We start from the raw sequence: 24052 nt of genomic DNA, 5'->3' as shown, positions 1-24052 counted from the left end.
CCAAATTGTACTTTCTCTATGAATAGCATGAACAGAGGACCTTTCTTATACAGAGTGAGGTCACTATCCATGTGGCATGATTTGATAGGCCTCAGGAAAGGTCTTCCTGTTAAAAAAAAAAAAACTTCTTTAACCATTGACCTTGAAAGACTAAATACCATCAGCAAACAGGATTACTGGATATTAAATTTACAAAGCTAGATTATTTGAGCTCAATTGGTCAATAAAAGGATGGATAAATAGATAAATATAGATATACCATAGATGTTAGCTAGATCTAGAAAATAGATATTAGATAGATAGATATACTATAGATAGATGTTAGGTAGACAGATGGATATACAACATAAATGTTAGAGAGAGACAGAGACAGAGAGATCATGGCCAGGAGACTACAAGTTGTAGCATGAAGTCTTAGGAAGATAAGGAAAGAGGTTCAGAGATCAGAACTTGGGGGAGGCAGAAATTTAGATTGAAAGGGAAAGATACCATATAGAACTATAGCATATGTAATTAACAATAATAATGATAATGATAATTTATCATTTATATAGTTTTCTTAGATTTGCAAATTGCTTTACGTGTTATCTCATTGGATTGTCACAACAATTCTGTGAGATATATGCTGTTACTTTACAGATTTCACAGATTAGGTAATACACCAAGCTATTGGCCAGTTAGCTAATAAACTAGCAGAGTTGTAAAGGAATGACACATAGAACAACTCAGTTCAGATGGACTGAAGGAGGAAAGGGTGAGAAAAAGATAAGAAAGAGGGGATCTTTGGCAGCTGTGGGTGTGTCTGTAGCATGGGTGAGTGAGGCAGCCTAAGGTTAGCATTTGGGCACTGATACCTTGGGGACTGGGGAAGCAGAAAGAGAATTAGAGGAATTGAAGACAAAATTGTTTAATTACTTTGCTGTTTTGACCAAGGCGGCCGTATGTCGGTGAAGATGTTTTGAGAACTGGTAACTTCATAATTCCTTCCTTCAGACCACTGAGGAAACACCTTGCCATCTTCAGGGAAATCAGCAAGAGTGATCTGAAAATGTAGATTCAGGGATGTCCTGGAGCCAGCTCAAACCAGTTCACAATAACCTGTTGTAAAATTTCCAATGTGAACATTTTTACCTCAGAAACTGGAAAACTCTACCAATCAGGGCTTTATCATTTCTATACTTAAGAAAGTGATGAAAGGGGCAGCTAGGTAGTACAGTGGATATAGCATCAGCCCTGGATTCAGGAGGACCTGAGATCAAATCCAGCCCCAGACACTTAACACTTACTAGCTGTGTGACCCTGGGCAAGTCACTTAACACCAATTGCTTCATCCAAAAAAAAATTAAATAAATAATAAAAATAAAAAATAAGAAAGTGATGAAGAAAATGTTAGTGCATATTAGAGTAGAAAGTGTGTGATGTATACATTTTTTAAGAGCTGGTGGTTCAACATTTGCCAGCATCCCAATGTCAAGTTTCATTGGTCAAAGTGACAGACCACCAACTTAACTGACAACTATTTTTAAAAAAACATTAAAGGAAACAATTGAAAAATCACCCTACCACCTCTTGGCCAATACACAAATCATTGAAGTTTGAGGATTTGCCATCTGTGTTCTGAAATTTATTTGTGTCAAAGTACTAGACTTGGTAATGTTGTAGAAGATTAATTAGTAGAGCACTCAGGAAGTCTGACAGTTTCTAAAATGGTTCTCATAGAAATAGACAGCCTTAGAGGGAACAATTTGTCCACAGGCTCATATGGTATCTAATGATAACCAACCAGGTTATGATGCGCTGAAACCAGTATCCCTCAAGTTATAAACACCAGCACTATTCTATAGCACGCATTTTGTACAAAGGCATAGTTCATCTCACTCCCCTTTATGTTCTATTTGCTCCCAGTACATGGCATGTGCTTTTGTACAGGTGGTCCTCCATTTCTGGGATGCATTCCCACCTCACCTCTGCATGATGCTTGTCCTGATCCCCCCAGTTGCCAATTCTCTCTTTCATTAAATTATTTTCTATCTATTTTGTATTTAATTATCTGGGTACACACTGAGTGGGTCCGCTTTCCCATTCAGTGGAATGTAAATTGTTTGAGAGCAAGGACTATCTCATTTTTGGCTTTCTATCCCCAGTGCCTAACCACACCCCCTGTTTCTTCTGCTCACTGATCAGCCAATAAGAAAGTGAGAACCTTCCCTAACCAGATTTCTTGTTTTCACTTATTTCTCTTGCAAACCCTTCCCCTTACTATTTGTGGATGATCACTTATGGTCATGTATCCTTTCCTTGCATTGAAGTAGAAACTTAATAAATGTTTGTTGAAATGAATTGAATGGAATTCAACCTTAAATAGGGAAATTTCACTGACTACTTGGGCATCTAACACAATAAAGCCTATGTTCCCCATCCAGACTATAAATGACTGAAGGTTTATCCCAATGAGTGGCTAAAATGGGTCTTGCTCTATAAAGGAAGAAAAGTGTGTCAAATACCATGTAAAAGAATCCACAAGTTTGCCTTTGTTACATCCAGCCGCCACCTGCAGACATGCCACCTGTCATAAGCCCAGTGTTATTGGAGATGTACACACCTGAATGGCATCAAGTTCTAAAGGATTTGGGAATGTGACAGGAGACAAGAAGGAATTTAAGCACCAGAGCACACTTCATTGAGTACATAGTTAATATAGGCCCCACTCTGGTAAGGGCAATAACAAGGGTATATCAGGTACTGACATTGTTGGAACCACATCCCCTGTTTCTTCTGGACACTGATCAGCCCAGGAGATAATGAGGACCTTCTGTAATCTGGTTTCTTACTTTTATTTATTTCCCTTGTGACCCTCTCCCCTTTCCACTTCTGGGTAATCCATTATGGCCATGCATCTTTGCAAAAATCAAGCCCAGTATGTGTTCACATTCACCCAGGGTGTGTTTGGTTTTCATGGAGGGCAGTGTCCTGAGATAGAGATTATGAGAAATTCTGCACCCCCCTGAACATTTGCCCCCAGTTAGGGTAGGAAAAATAGAAAGGAAACATGGTAATTCCAACAAGGGGTGTTTGTGACTAGGAAACACATCTTTGGGTAGAGTAAAATATTGCTTTCTGTGGTTGCTGAGAAAGAAGGCTGTCTCCCTATACCATTGGAATAGGCTGTCGCTGGAAGAGACCATCCAACTAGTCTCTGAGAAATTTCTTTTTCTTTATACTGCTGCCATTCACACCCCTCTTCCATCCTGCATACATCTATTCCTCAGACTTTTTGCATATAATGTTTGGTGGGAGGGAAAGAGTTGGTGGTGGTTTTTGGCCCTCTCTTTATCTGAGCTCAATGCATTAAAAGGAAGAGGAAATGGAGGTGACATTTCCTGCATGGACGGCTCAAACAATTCATACCCTTGAAAATGTTACAAAGTTTGTATTATACCAACACACAGGTCTGGAAAGTACAATGACTGAGAATTAACAATATTCTTAGCTTCATTTCACTATTTTCATTCCTTAAAAATATATATATTAACAAGGACTTGTATGTAAGAGCTGGACAAGATGGCCGCGAAGCTCTCTTTAAACTCGATAGCTCTCTTATTCTATGATTTGGTTGTCTAAGTCCAAACCTAGCTGACCTTTTGTAAATATCCTGTCTTTGAGCAAGGAGACAGCATTGTCAGGCATTGTAAACAGCCATTTCTCTAAAGAAAGTATTTCAAAGACCATTCCTCCCTTCAGCAACAGAGCCATACAAGTAGCACATGGGGTGTGATTGAATCAGTCCCCGGCTGCACCTCTAATTGTGAGAAGTCATGTGCCGGGATAGATGGTGGCGCTCTCGGAAATACTCATGGCAAATCGGGCAGGTCAGCTTTTCTTCCCGCCTCCTCTTGGCCGGCACCTCAGAAGAGGAGTATTCTTTCTTGTGATGTGATCGCATGTGGAAAACCAAGTCAGATGTCATGCGGAAGGAGAGGTTACATTTCGCGCACCAGTTCTGGGTAGCCATGCCAAGCGATGTGAATGTGGGTGGCAGGAGCGTCAGAGAAGGGGAAGAGGGGGCAGAGGCAGAAGATGGAGATATGTGTAGCTGAGCTACTGGTTTTGGCCACAGTTCTGAGGCATATGGGAAAGTGTTGCACTGGGGGGGCCATTCCTGTAACATTTGCAAGTTGCACAAATCGCTGATGGAAAACTTGGAATTCAAAAGATTTCCACAACACATAGCATCCATGGTGTTAATGAACCCTGACAGATCCCCCAGGGCTTCTGCCGAGTTGCTGACTGGGAGATGGGAGTTTAGTGTTGTTCTCTGGGCCAGACACTTGACTGGTTTGCTGAAAGCACTCCCCAGCTCACCCAGGGCCCGGGCAGGCCACACAAAGGAGAAAGCACTACCAGTCCCACTCAGGACACAATCCATCGATTGCTGTTCTTTGCCAAGCTGCTCTGAGCCAGGGCCTTGCTCCCCCTCTCTGGATCTCTCGCTCTGAAGTTTGTCCTTTAGTCTCTTGACCTCAGTGAATGCACTGGGCTTCTGGTCCCAGGGGGCTTTCTTGGATGACTGTTTCACTGGGTTGAGCTTCCATATGGCAGCTGACAACACATGCTCCGTCCCTCCATCTTCTCTGCTGCAGGGAACAGAGGGCGGTCCCTTGCTCAAGTGGTTTGTTTTCTCCAGTAATACCATTTTCTGGACCTGGCTGGGCTCTACTTCACTGGTTTGTATCATCTTTTCAGGCAAAGGGCTGTGAAGAGCATCTTTCTGTGTGGCCATTTTGACCTCCAGGTCTCTGGCTAGGTTATGAAAGTTGGTAGATTGGTCCAGATCCCTGGTGTGGGGAGCTTTGGGGTCTGGAGAGCTCATCACCAAGGGGGCTTTCCCTGGAGAACACAGGAAGCGAATGTGCGAGAGATAGGAGTGCTCACACTTAAAGGTATGGTTGCATTCTGGGCATCTGTAGTCTGGGCAGAGAAGAAACAGAATATTATTTCATAAGTGGTTCTTTTCCAGAATGAATCATTTGGGATAATCTGTAACTATTTCCACCACCACCCCCCCCATAGACTCAGTTTACACTAAGGCCAGTTTCCTAGTGTCTCTCTCTCAATAAACCTCAATTTACTACAAGAAATTTTCCTTAGATAAAATAATTTAAATATTAGCCTCTGGCATTTAGCTTTTCCAACCTTTTCAGGGGGTTTTGAATCTCAGTGATGTGGAAGGACTGACATTCAGATAGATGCCCACATATACTATCTCCATGCTTCAAAGCAAATTGCTTTACATCATTAGGACTCGAATTCTTCACATTTAAAAAAGAAAATGGTCAATAATGCATGGGATCCTTGTAAAGAAAGATAAAATAATAGCAATGCCATGGCCTAAGCAACCTGTAGCGCCTACTGAGGGGTGGGAGGTTGAAAGGAATCTAGACCCATAAAATATATAGGCAACTCTTAATGTGAAAACTTCTACCACTGCCTATGAATGATTCATCTGTAGCTTACAGACTTAGACAATTGCCTGGGGCACTGAGAGCCTGCCCACAATCACTCAGCCAGTATATGTCAGAGAAAGGCCTTGAACCTTGAACTACTCTATCTCCTATCCTCCTATCTTCATCCTTTAGTGAAAAGTAATTACTACCCAAAAATAGATAGAAAGAGAAAGAGAGAGAGAGGTCATTACAGCCATCCAAATAACCAAAACCCTTAATCCATATCCCTCCCCAAAGTTCACTTTTTGGAGAAAAAAAAAGAAACTCATAAGAACATAAGATATTAGGGATTTTGTTAAAATAGCTTCTAGGAGGGGGCAGTGGTTAAAGCACCGGCCCTGGATTCAGGAGTACCTGAGTTCAAATCCGGCCTCAGACACTTGACACTTACTAGCTGTGTGACCCTGGGCAAGTCACTTAACCCCCATTGCCTAAAAAAAAAAAATAGCTTCTAGGAGACATTGGGGAGAGGAGGTATCCTTATACAACCATGTCACTTGCTTTTATCAATATCTCCAGTTATATACTGCAATCGTTGACTTTTTTTTGAGAAGCAATTAGGGGTTAAGTGACTTGCCCAGGGTCACACACCCAGTAAGTGAATCATAGACTTTTATCAAAATCATCTTAGAAACATTTAGTTTTTTTTCATCAAATTGTATTTGTTAAGGCAGACAAGCAAAGTAATACCATTTAGAAAGATGGACAAGAAAGAGTACAGGTTATAACCAAAAAGGTTTCTCTTTTATCTTCAGTTAAGTAGAAGATAAAACAGCCAGGATAATCCCATTCCTTAAGTTTTCTAGTAAAAAGTTGATGGAGTTAAGCAAATCAAGGTAAGTGTCACTGGGTTTGGGGTTAAATAGAGAGATTTAGAAAGAAGTGTTCCCCATCACTCAGACTCTTCCAACCTAAGGCTCTATGCAGGGCTTTCTTCTCTTTTCTTTCTATCTACACTTTTTATTACCCATGAAGGCAACTATGTGACACAGTGGATAGAGCACTGGCCCTGGAGTCAGGAGGACCCAAGTTCAAATTCAGTCTTAGACACTTGATAGTACCAGTTGTATGACTCTGGGCAAGTCACTTATCCCCAGTTGCCTTAAAACATCCAGGGCCATCTCCAGTTGTCCTGAAATATATCTTGCCACTGGACCTAGATGGCTCTGGAGGAGAGAATGAGGCTGGTGATTTTGCACGGCCCTGCCTCACTTAAATCCAATCCACTGCAAGTCATGACATTATCTTCCAATGCCATGGTCCTCTTTGAGAATGAAGGATAAATAACAACAACTACCCATGGGTCTAATAAATGTTTATATGCAGAGGCCTTCTATCTCTACAATATATATCAAGCCCAAGTCTTTATCCCAAGCTCTGATCCCACTTCACCAAATATCTCTTGAACATTTCCATCTAGAAGATCTATAGGCATCTCCAACTCAATACGTTCAAAACTGAATTCATTTTCTTTCCCACCAAACCTATCTCTCCCATAAGCATCTCTAGATATGGCAGGAGCACTACTATCCTTCCAGGCTTCAAGGTCTACAACCTCAGTCATTCTCCTGATAGAAAGTGACTCCTCACTGCCACTCACTCCAAGTCTCCAGTAAATCTATGACATCTCTCACATAAGTCAATTTCCCTTCATTAATTCAGCTACTACCCTCGTTCAGGCTGTACATAATTCAAGTACCTACTTTGCCTCTCTCCACTCCAACCCAACTTCCACATAGCTGTCATGCCTAAAGCTCCCCTAACTTAACAAATTCCAGGGGCTCTCAATTACCTGCAATATTAACAACAAGCTCCTTTGTTTGATATTTAAAGCTCTTCATAGCCTGACCCCATTCTACCTTTCCTGCCTTATTCTATCTCTGTGTCTTCACACGGGTTGGCCCCCATACCTGCAACTCTCCCCTCCCATTTCTACCTCTTGACATCTCTGGTTTCATAGTAATATGGGATCAAAGATTTAGAACTGGAAGGGACCTCAGAAGCCATTGAATTCAACCACCTCATTTTACCAATGAGGATATGGAGAAGTTCAATTATTTACCTAGGGTTACAAACTGGAAGAAACAGGATATAAACCCAGGTCCTCAGACTCCAAACTCAGCACACTTTCCATGTTAGAAGCAGCTAGGTGACACAACAATGGATCTGGAATCAGGAAGACTTGAGAAGAAATCCAGCTGCAGATACCTATTAACTGTATGATCCTGGGCAAATCACTTAACCTCTTTTTGACTCGGTTTACTCATCTGTAAAATGGAAATAATAAGAGACCCTATCTCCTAGAATTGTAAGAATAAAATGAGATAATATTTGTAAAGTGCTTTGCTTACAGTATCATATAAATGCTAGCTATTATTGATGGTGGTAGTATTATTATCATCTATAAACATATATAGATAGCACCTTAATATTTATAAGCACTTTACATGTATATATGTATATATAATTTTATAAGATTTACAAGTATTTTACACATATTTTCTTATAACAACTCTGGTAGATACATAGGTGCTACTATTACCCCCTTTCACAGCTAGGATACAGATGCTAAGAGAGATTAAATAATTTGCCAAGAGTCACACAACTAGTAAATGTATGAGGCAGGAATCAAACTCAGATTCTTGACTCTGAGTCTGGTGTCCTATCTGCTATACCACCTAGCTTCTTGCTTAAGAGGCAGTTTCTGCATGAGTCCTTTCCTGGTCCTCCCAGATGCTAGTATCCTTCCTTTCCAATGTTATCTTGCATTATGTGTTTTGTATGTACACATATATGTATCTTTACATCCATATACACAATAAGTGTATTTGTGTTTCTCCCTTCCCTAAAATGTAAGCTCCTTAAAGGCAAAGTACCATTTTGGTTCTGATTTTATATTTCCAGTGACTAGCACAGTTCCTGTCACATAGGATGCTTAATAAAAGCTGATTGATTAAGATACCTAGAACTACTATAAAGGAGCATGCAGAGGACAAGAGAATAGCAATGTCACAAACTACTTAAATCTTCGGCAGGAAATGGTTAAGCCCCACCTGGATATTTCCATACCTCTGGTTTGCTCGGCCTAATGTATTGATATGAATACAATGCAGCATAGGTACAAGCATGCTCTGAGATTAAGATACTAGGCAGAGGGAGCCCTTCAGTATAAGACAGAAGACAGGAATAAATTAATCCAGACAGGTTAGGATATTAGCAAAGATAGATGAGCTTTCAATACCATATGAGTGATGCAATTACTAAGTAGCATTTTTTTTAAATCCCAGATTCTTCCAAAGGAAAGATGTTCAAAAATAATTAGGGACAGGTTATTTATTAGGCAGTTAAATAGCATAATTAGCAGGAGATATGTAGGGGTATGTGTCATAAGGGAAGGATTTGAAGTAACTCTAATATAGATGAATTGACAACCCAGAGTACAGTCTTTGGGTTATATAATTACTAAAAAAGAAACAAAGATCCCAGATTGTTAGAATCCATTGAAACAGAGTCTTCTATTGACATTGTGCCCAATCCATGGAGCAGGAAGCTAAACAGCAAACAGGAACTGTATATGAATGATGTTATCTGTCAAAAGTATTTTGGTGTTCAGAATACAGGCAAGTACATTTGGGGAGTAGTGAACAGAAGGAGAAACCACAGGAGATCTACACCCAGGCAAGCTAGAAAGAAGGCAACTGTCATGTCTCTTCTAATCAAGGTAGGAGGGCTTCACTGGGGAGGTCGAGTTTGAGGAGCCATTTGAATGATGGGAAAGAATTGGCTTAGTAGGAACAGGTGTGGACATTTCATGATCTAGAGAGTTAGAGATTGAATTGTGAAAATAAGATAAAGCAGTTCTAAGTAAGTTAGTCTTGGATAGGGAAAGTGGGGAAAGTGAGGTGGTTGCCAGATTCCCAAGTTAGGAGGCTTGGAGATTGAGTGGAGGGTCTTGAAACTGATACAAAAGGGAATGGAGAAAGCCACCGAAAGGAGGGAGGAGATATGTAAAAAATAATAGGCAGAGCAAATGACTGGCAGGGTATAATGCCAAAGGTGGGAGACTAATGTAATGAACATTATAATAAACTGAGAGATAGGGGCAGCTAGGTGGCGCAGTGGATAGAGCACCGGACCTGGAGTCAGGAGGACCTGAGTTCAAATCCAGCCTCAGACACTTAACACTTACTAGCTGTGTGACCCTGGGCAAGTCACTTAACCTCAATTGCCTCACAAAAAAAAAAAAACACCTGAGAGATAAACAGGGACTAATAAAGACTACAATCATAATAATAAAGACAAAGAAGGAGAAATTGGCACTATTTTGATAAGAGCTGGCACTTAGATAGAGCTTTAAGGTTTACAAAGCACTTTACAAATATTACCTCATTTTATCCTCACAACAACCCTGGGAAGTCCATGCAATTCAGCATCAGGTTAACATATGGGGAAACTGAGGTAGAGATGGGTTGGGGGGGGTTTAAGTGACTTTCTCAGAATCACAGGACTAGAGTCTCAGGCTGAATTTAAACTCAGGTCTTCCTCCAAGTCTAACATTCTGTTCACCATGCTACCTCACAGTAAGTAACAATAATATCTAGCAACTGATTATGTGCAGTTTTAAAATATTAATCAAATTACCCCTATGATATTTCTTGCTTGAGAAGGTGCTATTGTCATCAATGATGAAAAATGTAAGCATAAGGGAAGGAAGGAAGGAAGGAAGGAAGGAAGGAAGGAAGGAAGGAAGGAAGGAAGGAAGGAAGGAAGGAAGGAAGGGAGGGAGGGAGGGAGGGAGGGAGGAAGGAAGAGAAGGAGGGAAGGATGGAGGGAAGGGAAGAAGGAACTCTGTCAACCATTTTTTCAGTTTATTATTTTTTTCCACATCACCTCCCTCCCTATGGTGGCTATCCTCAATACAATTTGTATCAGTCTCAAGGAAGGAAAGGATACTACGTGCCAGTCACTGTGCTAAGTACTGGGGAATACAAATTCAAGCAGAAAAAGAAGAAAAAACAATCCCTGCCCACAAAGTTCTGACAATCTAATGGGGGAGACAACACACAAAAGGGAGAGGGAAAGCAGCTCAGAGGAAGAGTGGCAAAGAGGAGCAAAGTCCATGGTTTTGACATCCAAGAAAATCAGAAACAGAATGGGGAGGCAAATGGAAGCAGACTGACCTGGGCCCTTCCAAAAATGAAGGTTTCAGGAGGAACTCACCAATGGGACCAGGGAGCCTGGCAGAGGTGGTAAGCCCAAGAGATAGTTGGGAGGAAAAGGCTGAAGCACATTTGGATTGACTTGGTGATGGAATATCTAATCTGGGCTGTCTTGTCAACAAACATTCCGTGGAATTCTGTGATTCAATCTCTGACCACTTTATGGAAAGCATCATACTATGTAAAGTGCTTTGCATCCTCCACCCTGAAACCCTAACAGAGAATACTCATCTGCAATCTGGGTTTGGGAGATGGAACTTGTAAAACTGGGGCAGCAGCAGAGGGCGGGGAGAAGCACCAGGTTTCTGAATATAGCACCTATTGAATTAGAACACAGTCAGCCTTGGAAGTACCAAGACTCTAAGGAAGAAGGTCTCTTTGGACCTAGCAGAACTGTGATAAAAACAAGATCTTACTAATTACTGATGATAGTAATAATAACAGCAACCATCAATGTTTTATCACTTTGTGGTTTACAAAGTGCTTTCCTCTCAACTCCAAAATGTAATGCAAGTAATATTCCTATTTTATGTGTAAAAGGAAAATCTCCTACTCTGATGAGGCCCCAGTTTTTTCTAAATGGTGTTTCCCAGCAGGTGTTACTAATGGGCCATTTCTAGTTCATCGTACTTACCAGAAGACTTGGCTTCCAAAGAGCCAGGGACTGGTTTGGTTAAGTAAACTGAAGAAGGAACAGAGAGAACAGAAAGATTTGGGGGAAAGGAGGAGGGAAGTAATTACTATGGGTGTGGCCAAGTGCACAAGTTGAGATTCTATTCAAGCAGGATGGGCTAGGTAGTTTTCTGTGTTCTATATCCTAGGGGGACAGGGTGAGGAGGAGGTGAATTCTTCATCCCTACTCTGCTGAGCCAAGGTGCAATGGGAGGAACCAGTGTCAATCACAGTCTGAGGTATACAAAGCAATCAGTGTACCCCCAAACTGTCCATGAGTTGTCCAAGCCACTTCCATGACTTAATGCCTAGTTGCCCTTCCCATAGCATAGAAGATGCATTGGGAATGGGAAAAATTAGATCCAGTTCCATTTTTACTGAACTTTGACCCTAGGAGAGGATTATGTATGCTATGGTTTTAGTCATTTTAAGCTACCTATGCCTGCTACTGCTTGGTATTGCTTTCACTAGTCAAATTAAACTTTTTTGCTTTGGGTTATGACATAATATCTACGTGATCTGTTAATAACATCTCTATGTAAGAGGAAGGAATTTCCCACAGGTTGTCGATTAAACTAATATTAAGTATTGTTAACTCAGACCCTGAGTAAACCCAGGAATAACAAGAAAGAGAGAGATTGTCCATAAACTCCTAGAATTTGTTACATATATGTGAGAAAACTTGCCCAAGATCACATAGCTAGTCTCAGAGTCAGGACTTGAACCCAGGGCTTTGGTTTCATTATACTACTCTTCAGTGAAGTGATGATGACACTTAATGAGGAAAGTAAAGCATAAGTTTGCTAGTGGAAAGGTGAATGGAGAATGAATGGAACAACTGTCCCTTTCCCATGGCTATCATGGGACAGGAGGAAAACTAAAAGGAGAACTTTCAATAATAAGGCCGGGGGCGGCTAGGTGGAGCAGTGGATAGAGCACCGGCCCTGGATTCAGGAGTACCTGAGTTCAAATCCAGCCTCAGACACTTAACACTTACTAGCTGTGTGACCCTGGGCAAGTCACTTAACCCCAATTGCCTCACTAAAAAAAAATAATAATAAGGCCAAATTGGGGGGTAGTTACCTAATGTATAACTGGTACTGGTGGGAAATTAATTGTCATATATTCATTTGGTCATATATGGGTAGTGTCCCTTTGGACTAACCCTTATCTTGAAGGATGGTTTCCCAGGGGATGGCAACCACAGATTCAAAGTATTTCGTGGGTCCATCCTTCTAAAATTATAGCTCATGAATCTAACAGCCAATGTGTTTACTATTAAATAAAAACCAAAGCATAACTTAAAGCAAAAGCATATACTATAGAAGCAATATAAGATATACATTGGAGCATTCTCCCCCTCCAAAGAAGATAACACCTACTCTCCCCTCCCAATCCCCATTCATAAATGTGGAGTATGAGCAAATGTTAGAGGCTGATCATGAGAACTACATGGGATAATCAAATCCCTCCTCATTCCACAGTAAGAATCTTCTTTATAAGATACATATTCACTTAAATAAACTCAGCCTAACTATCCACAAAGGAAAAATAAAGTGGATGAAGATTGCTTATTATTCAGACTCGTATCTAATTATATAGGCAGATGACCTTGTCTAATAGTATATATATACACACATATACTGCTGAGATATATAGATACATACATATATTGCTATATGTACATAAGTCTAAATCAAATGTTGTTATTTGCCCTTCATTCTTGAAGAGGATCATGCCATCAGAGTGATGTCATGACTTGCAGTGAATTGGATTTAAGTGAGGGAGGGCTGTGCAAGGTCACCAACCTCACTCTCTCCTCCAGAGCCATCTGGGTCCAGTGGCAAGAAATACACCAGGACAACTGGAGATGGCCCCAGATGTTTTTAAGGCAATTGGGGCTAAGTAACTTGCCCAGAGTCACACACCTAATAAGTGACTAAGGTGAGATTTTAACTCAGGTCCTCTTGACTCCAGGGCCAGCGCTCTATCCACTGTGCTACCCAGCTGCCCTAATCTATCAAATGACATATTTGTAAAGCACTTAGGACAGTACCTGGCACATAGGTACTTAAGCACATAGTGGGTGCTTAAGACTGCCTGCTCCCTTCTCTCTATATATTATGTAATATATTCACATATATACATACATATATGCCTATGTGTATATGTATCTTGGACAAACGCTGTAGATGGTCATTAAATGATTCTAGAAATGAATAAGAGGACAAATAGGCTAGATGGCATTTGGGAAACAGTGTAGCCCTTTCAATAACCCCAAGCTTCTCCCTAAAAGAAAACCTCTCTTTTTAACATTAATATTCTCGTAGGCATGCCGGAATGCTTCAAATTGTTAAACATAGGATCAAAATGATGGGTCCCCCAAAGAACAAGGGAAATATATTATATTAAGGGGCAAAAGTAAGCAGCATAATACAAAAAATGAATTGTGAACATGAAGTAGTATAACCTCAAGAAGACAGATGATGAAAAAAGGAAGTACAGAGGTCACAGAAATGAGACCGTCCTCTTTGACTTTTTCTCGGACCGTGTTTTTTTTAAACTTTCTTTGTATCCCCAGTGCTCAGCACATGGTGAGTGCTTAATAAATGCCAGGCAATTGATTAAATTGATTTATTTCTGCTATTTCTTCTCCATTCTAGCTAGCTCTCAATCCATCTCACCTCATCCCACATCTAGCTCTCTGTTGTCTGGCTGTCTGCTCTTTCTGCTGCTGTTGCCACACCTGCCTTCCAGAGTCTCTTTTTACTCTCTCATTTAGTTCCTATTAAATGATCTCAGCTATACCCAAAGGGCTATCAAACTGTGCATACCCTTTGATCCAGCAATACCATTGCTAGGATTATATCCCAAAGACATCCCAAAAAAGAGAAAAAGACCTATTTGTACAAAAATATTTCTAGCAGCTCTTTTTGTGGTGGCCAAGAATTGGAAATCAAAGGAATGCCCATCAACTGAGGAATGGCTAAACAAGCTGTGGTATAGGATGGTGATGGAATATTATTGTACTCTAAGAAATGACAAGCAGGATGATTTCAGAAAGGCCTGGAAAGACTTATACGAACTGATATATAGTGAAGTGAGCAGAACCAGGAGAACTTTGTGCATACTGACAGCAATATTGTCTGATAAAGAACTATGAATGACAACTATTCACAGCAATACAATGATCTGAGATATCCCCAAAGGACTAATGATGAAACATACTATCCACCTCCAAAGAAAAAACTGATATTGACTGAACACAGACTGAAGCATGATATTTTCACTTTATTTCTTTCATTTTTTTCTTTTATTTGAGTTTTCTTGTACAAAATGACTAATATGGTAATGTTTTATATAATTTCACATGTATAAACTATATCTAATTGCTTACCACTTCAGGAAGTAGGAAAGACTTTAAATATAAATATAAATATTTATTCTTTTTTAAATTATATTGGTTATTGGCCATACCCAATATAAGTCAGGCATTGGACAGGATCGTGGTTGTCATGTACTCACTAAGTCATACTGTGGGATGGCATCACTGCATGGATGCCTCCTCCAAGAGTAGCCTGAACTTTTGAAGACACAGCTCACTGGGAGGAGTTGATGGTAAATTCCAACATTTTAATGAAGCCAACAACAGCAGACGTGTGTAAATCAACTCTCTCCCCCGAAGGAGAAGATAACCTTCATGTTACCTTCTTTGTACTTAGAGGGTAAATAAAGAATAAACTAAACTGGAAAGGTGTCCAGAAGAGAAGAGACAGAGAACTGTCCCCAGAAGTGCCATTTAAGCAAAGAATCATGGCCCAATCTCAAACTTCCATCCTTAACAACGCTGGGCCCCAGAGATCTATTTCTCCCTGCATTCCTCAGAGAAGCAGCCAGGTCATCTCTGGTCAAGCCTCATGCCTGCCTCTCTGACAGTTCTAGCAATCTGAGAAGTTGTTTTCTGTTACTCAGGAGATCTTCTTAACCTCAACTTTTCTGCATGGTTTGTTTGATGGTAGAAAACACGGATCTTGCTGAAGCTCTCTAACCTCCTCCCAGGCCTCACATTTCCTCACATCCTTAATTTTCTTCTGCCCCCAAACTTGCATCAGCTGTGACTTTTCCCCAACCCTGAACCAACTCAATTTCTTTTTAACAGACTGTGCGGAGTGTTGTGCTGTCTTTTGTTACCACAGGACACTCTGTGGGCAGTAGCCACATGTCTGACGTCAGCCACCAGCCTCGTCTGTCCCTCTGGGCCCAGATCTGCCAAAGTCAGCTTCTAGTTCATATCTAGGCTGTCCTATCTGTTGAGATCTATAGATATTTAAACATATTTTATATTTTAAAAGTACATAAATATGGATGGATGGAGAGAGAGAGTGGAAGAGGAAGGAGGAGGAGGAGGAAGGAGGGAAGAAGGAAAGGAAAGACGAAGGAGACAGAGACAGAGATATAGAGAGAGAAATACAGAGACTTTCCCAAGTAGTCGTGTCTTATTTCTCAAGTGTTCTACTGGATACATTTTTAAATGCCTCTGTCACCTGACTTAAGGGACTAGGCTCCAGACATAGAACCTAAGGGCCAGGAGAGAGCTCAATACTGCTGTGCACTTTAGAACCAAAGCCCAGAATTAAAAAGGAGATAACAAGACAAGACATAAATGTCTTAAGAGAAAGCAAGTTTCCTACCGGTGTGATAGAAATTATAGATGGGCTTTCTACAACACTATCAGGAATCTTGGAGAATTTGGGGAGAACCAGGCTGACGCAATGCATTCTGTAACTATTGAAAGGTATGTGGCCTAATGATCTCTACCAGAAAATTTAAACGGGCAAAAAATGTCTATTGTCTGGACCGTACGTCCAACACAGTTGGATGGTCGATCCATTGCGTTACATCACTACATAATTTGACACAAGTACTGCAGATGGACAGTAGTGAATAGGAGGAAGAGGCTGAACTAGATTGCATTTGGGAACTTTTCACTGTGATTTGATCAATCTCAAACTGCTCCTAAGAGAAAAAGTACATCTTTTCCATACACTGCTTTCCCATCCCCACCGTATGACTACCAATCCAACAACATCGCAATATCTGGGAAATTAACGTCGTGGCTTAGTTGGGGCAAAGGAAGAGGCATGACTCATTCAAGCAGGTTAAAGGATATTTCCAGGGCTGAATTACTCAACAGATGGGAAGAGAGATAGAACCTAGGTCCATGATTTCACTGGTGCATGGAACTTCTGGGTGAGGAAACTCCCTAGACTAATGCACGTCAACACCTTCACTGTACATTGTAGCCTTAGAAACATGCCTAGAATAGTGAGGCTATTCTGGTCACACAGCCGGTATATGCCAGAGGTAGCACTTGAACACAGGTCTTCCTATCCACTTCACTAGCTCTCTGTCTAATACACCTGCTATCTCGCCACTTGTTGCTGTGGTTTAATGGTTTCCAGTAGGGTCTGGCTCTTCATGATCCCAATTGTGGTTTTCTTGGCAGAGATACTAAAGAGATTTGCCATTTCCTTCTCCAGCTCATTTTACAGATGAAGAAACTAAGACAAACAGGGTTAAGTGACTTGATTAGGGTCACATAGCTGGTAAGTGTCTGAACTCAGATTTGAATTCAAGTCTTCCTGACTCCAGACCCAGCGACCACCTAGGCTGTACCTGTATCCACTATACCACATAATATATGTGTATATAGTCATATATACCTATATAATTATTTTGTGTATATATATACATCAGAACTCCATTTATACAGACATCATCATTGCACAGATGACCCCATGACACTTTCCAACTATGAAATTCTGCAATTCTGTCTACGATTTGATTTTTCTCAAAGTTTTGAGGAGACATTTTTTTCCCACTTAGAGGAAATTCATTTTTTAAGGAATTGGCTTTCCATCACCCTAATTTTTCCTTAGGGGATGGGATGTCTTTTAGAAAGCTCTTACCTTTAAGGAGAGCTCCAGCTTTAATATCCTGGAAACCTAGGAGGCATGAAAGCTCTTTGTCATACCAAACGAAGAGCTCTTCATTTTGGCTGATCTTCCTTGTGGGACGGAAATACAGTTGGCTGTTTTCCAAGTAAGCTTCCAGGTTCTGCTCCTTGCTACTGCAAGCTGCCTGAACAAGCCTCATCCATGTCAATCCAGTGGGACTATGGATGGAATTGACATCCACCTAATGGACAAGAAAAACACAAAGAAAATCTCGAGAAGGCATTCAGGAAACATTGCAATTCTCCCTAAAGTGGCATGGCATGACATAACACAGCTTGATCTTCCTTAAACACAAGTCTGACTATGTTGAGGTACCTAGGTGGCACAGTGGATACAGTGCCTTCCCTGAAGTCTAGAAGACCTGAGTTCAAATCCAACCTCAGACATTTTCTTAACTGTATAGCCCTAGGTAAGTCACTTAAGCTTTACCTCAGTTTCCTCAATTATAAAATGGAGCTAACAATAGCAGCAATAGGACCAAATGAGATAATATTTATAAAGTACCTAGCACAATGTTTAGCACATAATAGGTGTTTAATAAATGCTTGTTCCTTTCCTTCTTCTCATGTCATCCCCTGCCCCATTCAATAAATTTCAATGGCTCCCTCTTATCTCTAGGATCAAATATAAAATCATCTGGTGGATATTCAAAGCCTTTCGTAACCTTGCCCCCTTCTAACTTCTCAGGCTTCTTACACATTACTCATTTCTACATGCTCTGAGGGAAGAGTACATTGAAACCCTTTACTGTCCATTGCGCAAGACTTTCTAAATCCCAACTCTGGGCATTTAATTGACCATCTCCCATTCCTTGAACTTCCTCCATCCTCATCTCTGCTGTCTGGCTCCCCCAAGTTGATTCAAGTCCCAGCTAAAATCCACCTTCTCCAAGAAGCTATTCCCTATCTTTTTAAAAAAAATTCTAATTCCTTCCTCCCAGTGATCATATCTAAGTTATCCTGTATATGTTTTGTTTGCATGTAGTTGTTTTCCTGTTGTCTCTCCTAATAGACAATAATTTAAGTGAAAAAGAGACTGTATTCACCTTTCTTTGTGGCTCAGTGCTTAGTACAGTGCCCGACACACAGTAGGTGCTTCACAAATGCTTATTGACTGACAACACAACACAGCATAATATAGCATAGCAACGTAACATAACTTTCAGAAGGTAAAGTTGCTTTGTTTTGGTGGTGGTGTTGTCGTTGTTATTGCAAGAGTGTTCATGTAGCTACAAACCAGAAGAATTGATGATGCTCATGAGCTAACCCAAGATTATATACTTGGAAATGAAAGCAAGAGACTCATCTAACCCTGGAATCTTTCTGTGGAGTACTAGCCTGAAGCTGAAATCCTCACTGCCATTCAAAACCTTTACTCATCACCTTCCCCACCCCACATCCCGCTATTGGACACAAGACACCTAAAGTTATGGCTTGGTTCTTGGAGCTCCAGATGGACCCATACTTTGAGACCATACCCCTAGCAAGTTGTTAAATGTCCCCTTTTCCTTAACTTTGAAATGCTATCCTGTGTATATGTGTGTGTGTGTGTGTGTGCTTATGAAATTCTAATTTTCTGCTCTGAGTCTCAAGCTGTGTGGCCAATTAGATCATTTAGTTAGAGCATTTCTGTTAATGAGGCCCACATCTTAGATTAGATCTCTGGATATGTCAGCTAACTTGCCTCTGTGGGTCTGTTCCATGACCACAAACTGCCCTTTTAAGCCCTGTTAGCCATTAGTCACAAGAACTCCATGAGGCAGTGTGAATGGATTAATGTAAAACTATCCCCAAGACTGGAAAAACAACTCAGAAGCCAAGTCCTACTAATGAGGGATGGAGCAGTGGTATTCTCTCCCTGAAAGGCAGCATGATATGGTGGATAGGCACTGAACTTGGAATAAAGAAGACCTGGATTCAAAATCCCTCCTCAGACATTATCTGTATGACCCTGAGTATGTCATTTAATAAATCCCTGAGCTGCAGTTTCCTGATCTTTAAAATAAGAGGTTTAAACTGGACTCCAAGGTATTCTAGAGCAATTAATCTGTGATTCTATGATAGGTGCACATAAGTATCATATTTCCCAAAAAGACAGCAGTGAATAATGTATAGAGAACTGGCCTTGGAGTGAGGAAGTGCTATGTTCAAGACCCATCTCTGCTACATATTGGCTAGGTGACCCTGGGTAAAACTTAAGTCTTTCAGGAAATCCTCAAGACTCTAACTCTCAGAGAAAATGGTAAGTTCGAGACTACAAGTTTGCTAACCTATATAGGTAGGAGTTCTCTCCCAGAATTCCATACAGCAATGAAATAACAGATCCAGTTTTTTATAAATGTCCTTGATGATATGGATCCAGAGAGTACAGCCTTTGTAACCATCAGAAGTTATTGTTATTTGTCCTTTGTTCCCAAAGAGGACCATGACATTGGGGTGATGTCATGACTTGCACTCAATTGGACTTAAGTGAAAGATGGCTGTGCAAGGTCACCAGCCTCACTCACTCCTCCAGAGTATCTGGGTCCAGTGGCGAGATATCCAGACGACTACAGATGGCCCTGGATGTTTAAGGCAATTGGGGTTAAGTGACTTGCCCACACAGCTACTGTCTGTATCCATTAGCATATGGAAACTAGATAAGTATTGCCACAATGTTCGTTGCCCACAAGCTTAGAGGAGAAGCCCAAATATTCAGTTAGGACTCCCAACCCATTTAATTACTCTGGTCCCTCTCTGATCCTAGCTGTCCTTAAGTCTCAAATGAAATAGGACGGTATGGATGAGGCACAATAGAATTTCATTAACATTTTTTTAATTAACTCATATAGCTTTGTGGCATCAAAATAAGAATTTTTCAGTGTTTGGAGGTTTTGGTGGAGTGTTTGGGGTATCTCCCCTGCACTTCAATAGTCAACTGCCATTGATATGGATCGGATAGTGAATGGTTGGAATATGTGGAAAATTGTGTCTTATAGTAGAAATCTCCAGCAGAACATAAGCTTCTTGAGGGCAGGACCTATTTTTAAAATTCAATTAGACATGTATGTATTAAATGCATATTATACACCAGGCAAAATGACGGACATTTTAGATACACACACACACACACACACACACACACACACACACACACACACACACACAAAACCAGTTTATACCTTGAAAAAGCTAACATTCTACAGGGATAGGGAGAGAAGAGGTGGGCAAGAGTTACACTGATGGAGTAAATCTAATACATTTGATGAAATTTAATAACTCATGTTTAACTTCAGCTGCAAAAATAGAAGATGGGGGAGATGTAGCTAGACCCAGAATATGAATATGATGCTAGACTTGTAATCAGGTGGGAAGGGCTTAGAATCTTACCTCTGACACTTACAAGCTGGGTGACTCTGTATGTAGACAAGTCACCTAACCTCTCTGGGCCTCAATTTCTTCAACTATAAAATGGGGGTAATAGTAGCACCCACCTGTTAGAACCAATTCTGATCATGTATATCAAGTGTTTTACAAGCCTTAAAGAACTACATAAAAGTCAGCTGCTATTGGTCCCTTGGGGCAGGGGGAAGAAATATGGTAGTTCTAGTGGACCACAACTCAATACGACTCAGTAGTGTGATATAGCAACCAAATAATGATAACATCAGCATTAAGAAAGACATGATGACCAGACTTGGTGGTGACACCTGTCATCTCTGCTAAAAGGGAAACCGTGGTTGATGGCTCACTTGAGCTTGTGAGCGCCAACCCGCAGGAGGGGCATCCACAGTGAGCCCCTGGAAACAGGGGACCACCAACTACTTAAGGAGAAGCAAAATGGTCTGGATCAGCAACAAAGCAGATCAAAACTTCAATGCCAATCAGCAGTGGAATTGGCCCGATGAGTGGTCAGACTCTTCACTTACACCTTGGGAGAGGCAGGGAGACCTAGTCTCCAAAGAGAGAGAAAGAGAGAGAGAGAGACAGAAAGACACAGTATGACAGAGAGACAGAAAAGGAGACAGAGAAACAGAGACAAAGAGAAAGCAGAGGGGAGAGAACAAAAAGAAAAAGAGAAAGAGGGAGGAAGGGAGAAAGAAGGGGAAAGAGACAAAGTGGGGAAGGGAAAATGTGGGGGAAACAGACAGAGAAAACACGTCTAGACTGAGGAAGTGGGCACCCATGGCTCAACTTTGCCCTGATCAAACCACATCTGAAGTAATATTTTCAATCCTAGATATCACATTTTAGGAAGGTCATTGCCAAACAACACATCATCGCCATCATCATCGCTAGCATTTATACAGTGCCTACTATGTGCCAGGCACTGTGCTGAGCCCCTTACAGATGTTATCTCACAGCATTTGTTGATTCTCACAACAAACCTAGGAAGCAGGTGCTGTTATTATTCCCATTTTACAGATGATGAAGTGAGGCAAATGGAGATTAAGTGACTCATCCAAGATCACACAACTGGCAAGTATCTGAGCCTGGATGTGGACGTAAGTCTTCATGACTCTAGGCCCAGGGCTCTATCCACAGTACCACCCACATAGCTGCTTCATTCAGGGGGTGGGGGGTGGGGGGTGGGGGGAGATAATGATAACAAAGGTAAAAATAATAATAATACCAACAACAACTAGCATTTACATAACACATTAAGGTTTGCAAAGCACTTTCTCATTCGGTCTTCATACTAACCCCTTGAGGTAGGTCCTGTTATCATCCCATCTTACAGCCAAGAAAACTTAACCAGGATGATGAAGGGTCTATAGCCCTTTCCTTATGAGGATTAGGTGAAGGGACAAGGAATGTTCAGGGGGTGAGAAAAAGCATCCCAGAAGACATCATCCAGGTGAAGGACTACCTTGTGAAGGGGGGGGAGACTCATTCTAACTGGCTCCCGAGGGCAGACCAGGGACAGCAGATGAAAGCTGCCCAGAGGCAAGTGCCAGCTGACCTTCAGTTCAACTTGCTAACATTGAAAACCAGGGAAAACTGGCGCATTCAGGCAATGCTGAGTCCCTTATCATTGAAGGTCTGCAAGCAAAGGGTAGACATCCATCTGTCGGGGTCACTGTAAAGAGGATTGGCATCCTAGTGCTGTTTGGAATGGGCAGCTTCTGAGGTCCCCTCCTGCCTGAGAGTCTATGAAAATGGAGCCTTCTCTCGAGTACTCACCATCATCATTATAAGGTCTACATCTATTACTGGACTGTGCTCTAATAGCATAATACCCTCAGAGGCAGCTGAGAGGAATATGTTTATGAGCCTTTGTTCTAAATCACCCTTGGACTGCTCAGCCTTCCTAGACCTACGGAGGACTTTAAGGGACATGGGACCAACAGGACCCCAGATCTCAAGCAGGAAAGCCCCTCTGAGGACAATCTGGTCCAACTTTCTCATTTTACATATGAGGAAACATGAGATAAAATTATTTGTCCAAGGGCATCCATGTGGCAGAGCTGAGACTTGAACATGGAAGGAAGGAAGGAAGGAAGGAGGGAGGGAGGAAAGAGAAAGAGAGAGAGAGAGGGAGGGAGGGAGCGCATATACAAAAGGGTGAGCCATGTATGCCATTAGGCCTTGTTTTTAGCTGCCTAAGCTTACCCCAAAAGAGAAATCCACGTGGGCAGCTAGGTGACGCAGTGGGTAAAGCACCGGCCCTGGATTCAGAAGTACCTGAGTTCAAATCCGGCCTCGGACACTTGACACTTACTAGCTGTGTGACCCTGGGCAAGTCACTTAACCCTCATTGCCCCACAAAAAAAAAAAAAGTGAAAAAAAGTGAGAAATCCACGTGATCTTACCAAATCTAAGCTCTCAAGAGATTTTCCTGGGGTTGCCATAAGGGTGACCCCTGAAGTAAGCAATGCAAGCATCTCCATTGATGGACTCATCCTAATGAGCTGTGGATTAAGGCCTTTTGGGCTGAATACCCCCAAAGGTCTCTGAAACTCCCCTCCAAGTGCTGAAGTTCTGGAAGAAATCCATGGAGAAACTCCCTGAAATGCCAAACTAAATACTCAAAGGTGGCCCCTAAGTCTGTGAAGTCCAGCAAACGATTTTGTGTGCATACATGAACCTCAAGATTTAGCCAAGGATTAAAAAAATACAGAGCTGACAGGAATGTAATGCTGTCTGAGGCGCTTAATTGCTGAAGATTAAGGAAAATATTGATCAGTTTGCATTCCACAATCAAACCATTGAATTTTTAATCCTTAAAGCTTCCTTGAGAAACTAGATAGTGTAGTAGCAAGACTTGGGGTCAGGAGGGATCTAGATTTGATTTCCTGCTTTTGACCCTTAGGACTAAACAGGGTGCCTCAATTTCCTCACCTATAAAATGAGCATAATAACCCTTGTGTACTCTACCTCACAGGGTTGCCGAGAGGATCAAATAGTAATAATGGCTAATATTTATATGTTGCTTTAAGGTTTGCAAAGTGCTTTACAAATATTATCTCAATCGATCCTCACCAGAATCTTGGAAAATGGGTACTATTATCCCCATTTTATACATGACGAAACTAAGATAGAGATTAAACTACTTGTTCAGGATTACTCAGCTAATAAGTATCTGAGGAGGGCAGCTACATGGTGCAGTGTATAGAGTGCCTGGCCTGGGGTCAGAAAAACTTGAGTTCAAATGAAGCCTC

At 41.3% G+C, this 24052-nt stretch overlaps 1 protein-coding gene across 9 annotated transcripts in view; it reads right to left on the bottom strand.

Moving 5' to 3' along the window:
- Positions 1-1569: 1569 nt before the first annotated feature.
- The window catches only part of ZNF488 (zinc finger protein 488), a 39966-nt gene continuing 17483 nt past the window's right edge, over positions 1570-24052 (bottom strand). For all 9 annotated transcript variants that reach the window (XM_043980830.1, XM_043980834.1, XM_043980832.1 and 6 more), the window contains 2 exons: positions 17365-17593; positions 1570-4968 (listed from right to left, as the gene is read on the bottom strand). In XM_043980830.1, the coding sequence (XP_043836765.1) occupies positions 3800-4968; positions 17365-17593 (1398 nt within the window). In that variant the 3' untranslated portion in view covers positions 1570-3799. The remainder of the gene's footprint in view (positions 4969-17364; positions 17594-24052) is intronic.

The sequence above is a fragment of the Dromiciops gliroides genome, chromosome 2 (assembly GCF_019393635.1).
Source record: "Dromiciops gliroides isolate mDroGli1 chromosome 2, mDroGli1.pri, whole genome shotgun sequence".
Lineage (NCBI taxonomy): Eukaryota > Metazoa > Chordata > Mammalia > Microbiotheria > Microbiotheriidae > Dromiciops > Dromiciops gliroides.
The sequence above is the reverse complement of the archived record's forward strand: the minus strand, read 5'-3'. Positions and strand labels throughout refer to the sequence as shown.